At 41.0% G+C, this 6,000-nt stretch overlaps 1 protein-coding gene across 1 annotated transcript in view; it reads right to left on the bottom strand.

The window, feature by feature from the left end:
• Positions 1-1,152: 1,152 nt before the first annotated feature.
• LOC150088481 (cytochrome P450 2J4-like) overlaps positions 1,153-6,000 on the bottom strand; it is a 43,908-nt gene continuing 39,060 nt past the window's right edge. The window contains exon 9 of the mRNA XM_090370178.1: positions 1,153-1,209. Within this exon, the coding sequence (XP_090226304.1) occupies positions 1,153-1,209 (57 nt within the window). The remainder of the gene's footprint in view (positions 1,210-6,000) is intronic.

Here is a 6,000-nt window from a genome sequence, read left to right as displayed (position 1 = left end):
TTGGGGATTACCCTGACTTCTAATCTCTCTTGGCACAAGCACATTACAAATATTGCTTCCTCTGCATCTAAAAAACTTGGTTTTCTCTTTCGCTCTCGGCGTTACTTTTCTTCCAAACAGCTGCTCACTCTGTATAAATCGCAAATCCGCCCTGCCATGGAATATTGTTCCCACATCTGGGGTGGTGCCCCCAAAACCTCTCTCAGGCTTCTTGATTCCATTCAGAAGAGGGCAGTTAGGTTAATTAATGATTCATCTCTAACAGAGTCTCTCCACTCGCTGTCTCATAGACGCACTGTTTCTGCTGCATGCCTCTTCTACAGATACTTCCATGGGCACTGTTCTTCTGAATTGGCTTCTATAATTCCCGCTCTCTCTTTCAAAACAGTCCGAACACGTGCCGCCACCAGCCAACATCCATTTATTGTCCAACTTCACACTCACAGAACCAACTTTTCTTCTTCCTCGTTTATTCATTCAACTGCCGTTTTCTGGAACGACTTTCCTTCATACGTATTTCCTGTAAATTTCAGTCTAGAGAAGTTCGAGTCCAATATCAACAAATATCTTCTTTCCTCTTCTCAACCTCCAACCCAAGCATGGTACTAAGTACTATAGATTATAATACCTCTCGTGTTTGGGGTTTACATAAAAAAAAAAAAAACAGCAGATCCTTTAACTCCTGTAATGTCCGTTGTTGAAACACCGCAGATCGGAGTTGCTGTTCCAACACAACCACAGATGCTCAATGGGTTGTCTGAGGAATTTGGAGGCCGAGGCAATACCTGGAAGCCTTCCTCATGTTCTGTGAACCAGTCTCCCACAATCCGGGCGGTGTGGCATGGCGCATTATCCTGCTAAAAGACGGCACCGCCAGAGGGGAAGACGGTTGACGTGAAAGGGTATACTTGGTTAGCAATGATGTTTAGGTAAGGTGTAAGGTATATTATTGTCATGCGGCACCATCGGTTTCCCCATCTCCGTGTTGCTTTCTTTGTGGATGTACCAGTTTGCTGGGAATGCCGGTGGTTTAATTGTGTGTGGGTATTGTACCTGCGTAATATCGTGTACCGTTGTTCATATGGTCATTTAGCCGCTGGACCGCGTTGCCCCACCTTCGCCGTGTTGAGGCAGACCAGGAACCCAGCAGACTTAGGTTACTCTGCCAGGAGCTGCTGCGTAATTTGCTGAGATTTCGGCAGCTAGGACCTAAAAAATTAAAAAAAAATTCTTATGTACACATACATATTTGCATATAAAAACATACATATATATGCATATATACACAATAGTGATACATAGCTGGTATACGCCAGATGGCCTGGCATATGGTTGACTGAACCCAGGGTATCCCAGCAAAACATCGCCCAAAGCAACCATGACACCGCCGTCACCGGTTTGTATTCGTCCCACAGTGCATCTAGGCGCCATCACTTCCGCAGATAAACGACGCACACGCACCACATGGGTGCAACAGGAAACGTAATTCATCTGACCAGACGACCTTCTTCCAATCACTCAAGGTCCAGTTTCGATGCTCGAGTGCCCATTGTGGGCGCTGTGGCCGGTGAACCGTGGTTAGAATGGGCACTCGGTGCGGCCTGCGGCTACGCAGCCTCATTTTCAGCGGGTTTCGACGTACTGTGTGTTGTGGCACATTACTCCCGTTACAAGCATTCCAATTGCCGGCGAGTTGCGCCACAGTCGCCCTTCTATTACCACGTACCATCAGGGAGGCCTTCGCTCACCTCGGGGATCAATGAGCCGTGGTCGTCCAACACCTCGCCAGCTGTTCGTGGGTTCCCCCTCCTCGGACCACTTTCGGTAGGTACTAACCACGGCTTTCCGTGAGCAATCCATCAGCCGTGCCGTTTCGAATATGCTCTGACCCAGTCGTCAGCCATTAAAATTTAGCCTTTTTAAAACTCGCTTAAGTCCGCTACCTTTGTCATCTAAAGAACAAGAGTAACACTGATTAACGGAGCTCAGTATCAGGTGTTTTTTTATACCCTGTCCCGACCCGCGCACGCGCCGTAGTTCACCCGCAGTTGCTTCGATTTGCATAACGACTCGCTGGTCATAATGTTTTGGCTCATCGGTGTATATTAGTACATTAAATGCAATTGAGTGATACCACCACCATACCAGCAACTCTCTAAAGTTGAAGACTGGTTGAGATAAGAGATACTTGGGTCTTCCCCTGACTTCGACTGGGATTGCTTAAGGATTCAAAGCGATTTCCTCAATGAGAAAACTTACTGAAGAGATTCCGAGGAATGAATTGCAGCAGCTATATTGTCTTGTTCAATAGAAAAATTCAGTTTTTAGTAAAGGTGAATTTCTGCCTCCTGGACACGTTTAAATATATATTCTTTTATTGTGAAATGTCCCTTAGTTTGTTTGAATTTGGCATAATAAACCGGTAGGGTCTTTGGTATTTCTTTATGTGGCATTTTATGTGTACTGTTTTATTTATTCGATTCAACAGTAGTTAGGACTCATACAGCTTGGCCCCATCTATAATTTTGGTTTTATTTAGTGAATCCAGTTATAATAGCAAGTTTTCATGAAGGTTGGAAGTTTCAATGGAGGTTTAGGCAGTTTCAGTGAACTTATGAGATCTGTTTTTACCTGGTATACAATTATCCAAAGCAGTATCAAGAATTGTGATAATAATCTTACTTCTAGATTTGCAGACATGATTTCTGGGGAATACTCCAGTTAATAAAATAATGGGACACGTGACTAATGCGACGACAGAACGACTGTTGCCACAGCTCAACCAACTACACAGGGGACTGGTATTTCAAGAGCTCTGCCACTGGAAAAGAAACTTGTAAAGGAAACTGATATTAAGTTGGCAAGTGTAGAGGCCTTGGATTTCGGAGGTCTTGACTTATGATTGCAGAATTTTATTAAAAGGATTCTTAGATAAAGCTGCATTCTTAGCTAAAAACATGCTGCATTCTTAGATAAAGAGAGTGACTATTACTGGGAAAAAAGCCATGCCTATATCTTTAGGTTGTGAGCTCTCTGACAATGAAAGAGATCTGATCTGATTTGAGGATCATAAGGGTTTGAAAATATCTGAGTCTTTTATTGTGATGCTTATGAGGAGATGCGCTAGAAGTTGATGGTTCCTATAGTTGGAAATTCGATAATACGAGAGTTCTATCGAGATTATTCACTAAACTTATGGAACAGAAGGACATACCTTGTACATGGACAGGAGCAGATGATTTGAAGGATAAAGGGGGTCTTCTTGATATTCTGTGCAGATTGTATGCATTGGCTGAAAGAAATTTTTCAGGACTGGAACAGTCTAGGAAGGTTATGATGAACAATAGAATCTGTTCTGTATTTTTAAAATGCGTACAGCATTACAGTAAGAAACTTCGTGATGAACTCAATTAATCGAATGTTCATGTGGCAGTATTGGGTAATACTTGCATGATAAGCAATTATATGAATATCAATTATAATAGCTTGGAAACAAGGAACAAACAGATGTGATTTTGATCAATTCAAATTCTACTAAAGAATTTCCTGGCAATTCAAACCATCATTGAAAATCACTTTAGGATTACCGGAATTTCGCGAAAAACAATTCTCGAAGCAACCCTTGTGCAGCTGTTTCTAGTGTCCCATCATAGGAGTCCCAAGAATATATCAATTAACGAAGGAATACCACAAGGAGAGGGTGTTCTTTATGCCATAGTTACCTTTAGTCTTTCATGAAGTTACTATCGGTCCTCTTCTATCTGAAATTCCTCTCGTATCCAGGCGACCTTGATTTTCTAACCTACTCAAATAGACAAAACTAAGCTATCTTTATATCACAGAACGCCGAAGCAGTAGATAATGGCGTTGTTATCTTATTTTTGAGCTAATGGCCTTGAATGAATGCTTCAAAAAAAGCACAAATCTTTTTCATCATCAAAAATAAATAAATAAAATTAGACAGCGTACAGAAGTTTTTATATTTTTTCCTTCACACCATGATCAAATTAGCTACGATTGTGTGGTGTGTTTCAGGGGTGTACCGCCGGTTTATTAACAAAAGTAGTTAAAATATTTTTTTACATTTCATTAAAGTAAGTCTTAACAAGGGGATTGGATTAATCCTCAAAAATATTTAACAAGGAGCTCGAGTCACATTTCCAATACCCACTCAACCATACACTTCTGATTTTTACTTCTGGGAAACTTGGATTTCCTCTTCCGAAAAAAAGAGAAAAAAACGAACAGAGATTATAAGCAGTTTACGGACAAATGACACCAATGTCTCGTTGCCTTAACTACCTTAAGCTCTGTGCTGACTATTGCAATATTCCGGTGGTATTCTCTTTAAACGCGTGTTCAGAATTCTTGATTTCGACATGGAATGTCATCGTAAGGTCTACTTCCATAATTGTTTTCCACGGTATTAGGCACGCATAAATGTCCAAGTCCGTCTGTCCAGTCCACGATGTAAATTTGTTTATGTTGTCAAAGGCTTGCTTCCGGGCTGCTGCTCTCCGATGAAACTTTATGGTATGCAGCTCTCTACGTAAAAACATTCAGTAGTTTTACCTATGGCCGCTCGCAGATCCAGATACAGATCTTCTATGTTCTGATGGCTAGATGAGATCGTTAACCATACCAAGGCGCATTGACTCCTGTCAGTCAGTCAGTATTTTAAACCAGTCTGGGCGTTTCTCGCTCAGTGTTACCTCTGACATTTAATTTCTTCAGTACTTTGCTTATTGTAGACCTGGGAGTGTTTCGTTCCTGAACAATATGATGCATAGGTGTTTTTTTACTTGCCTGTATTCTATATGCGGGATCAGAGACTGTGATTGCTCTGGGATTCCGCTGATCTGGGCCCAGCGTCTGACTGATGATAACCCCTGATGCCAATGTGGCTTGGAATCCAGCAGAACCGAATATCAAATTTTAATTTTATAAGGAGAACGGTGGACTTCTGCTGGACCCTGGACAGGATGGGGTGAAGATTACATTGAAGATTGCAATGCGCTTAAAGAATCTTAATTTGATAATTATTAGTTTTAATGTGGTCCAAGGCTATCTTTATACCATACAATTCTGCGATTTATATACTGCACCCGTTAGAAATCTTCTCAGAAAGCATACTATCTGGGAAGACAGGAACGGATCCGACAGATGACTCTGATTTCGAGCCATCATTAAATAAGGGCAGGAAATCAGAGTAACAAGTGCTGGCCTTTTCTCTAATTTTAAGGGAGAAGTTGCATGGTGGATAGGCATGCCAGGATGGAATGGATTGCCTTGATGACTGGGCAACGTTGTCTACCATGATGTCAAGCTCTCCGAGTAGCTCTTCGATACCGAATCCCAAAGGGAAGATTAGCAGAGATCTTCTCATTGTACTTAAAAACAGATAACTACATAGGGTTGTCTGGCAAGTATTTCAGTTTAAAAGTTTATTTTAGTGATACTTGCTTTCATCGGAAGGATAGTGTTCGTTTACCTATTTCTATATGTATGTACATGTACAGTATCTTAAGAAGGCGGCTCCCAAACAAGTTCAACTCCGCCTTGGATTACTGTGATATTACAAAAATTCTGCAGACAGGTAGAAATATGTGTAATGTTATGTTTATGCCATGTATGTGTTGGTTATGTTGTTTAGTTGTTTCTGGCCTCTTTGCTATCAGGAAGAAACAAGCCCACCAGAGAGTGGCGTCCTGATACCCGTCTACGCCGCGAAGAGGCGGGCCACAACTCAGCGCGAACCACAGCAAACCTCAAGTGTCACGTACTGAATGTCCAGACCATTCAAAATATGAGAAAATAAAATAAAACAGTAAATTATAAAAATGAAAAGAATTCAAAGTTAAAGAAATTAAAAATTTAAAGTAAAAAATTGTAAGTTAAAAAATAAAAATATGTAAATAAAATAAAATAAAAAAATGAAGATAAAAATAAGTTAATAAAATGAATAAAATTCCCGTAACAGGTGCAAGGTAGTGCCAGATG

This window comes from Mastigoproctus giganteus, chromosome 3 (assembly GCF_048544385.1).
Source record: "Mastigoproctus giganteus isolate SK-2022 chromosome 3, ASM4854438v1, whole genome shotgun sequence".
NCBI classification, from domain to species: domain Eukaryota; kingdom Metazoa; phylum Arthropoda; class Arachnida; order Uropygi; family Thelyphonidae; genus Mastigoproctus; species Mastigoproctus giganteus.
The sequence above is the reverse complement of the archived record's forward strand: the minus strand, read 5'-3'. Positions and strand labels throughout refer to the sequence as shown.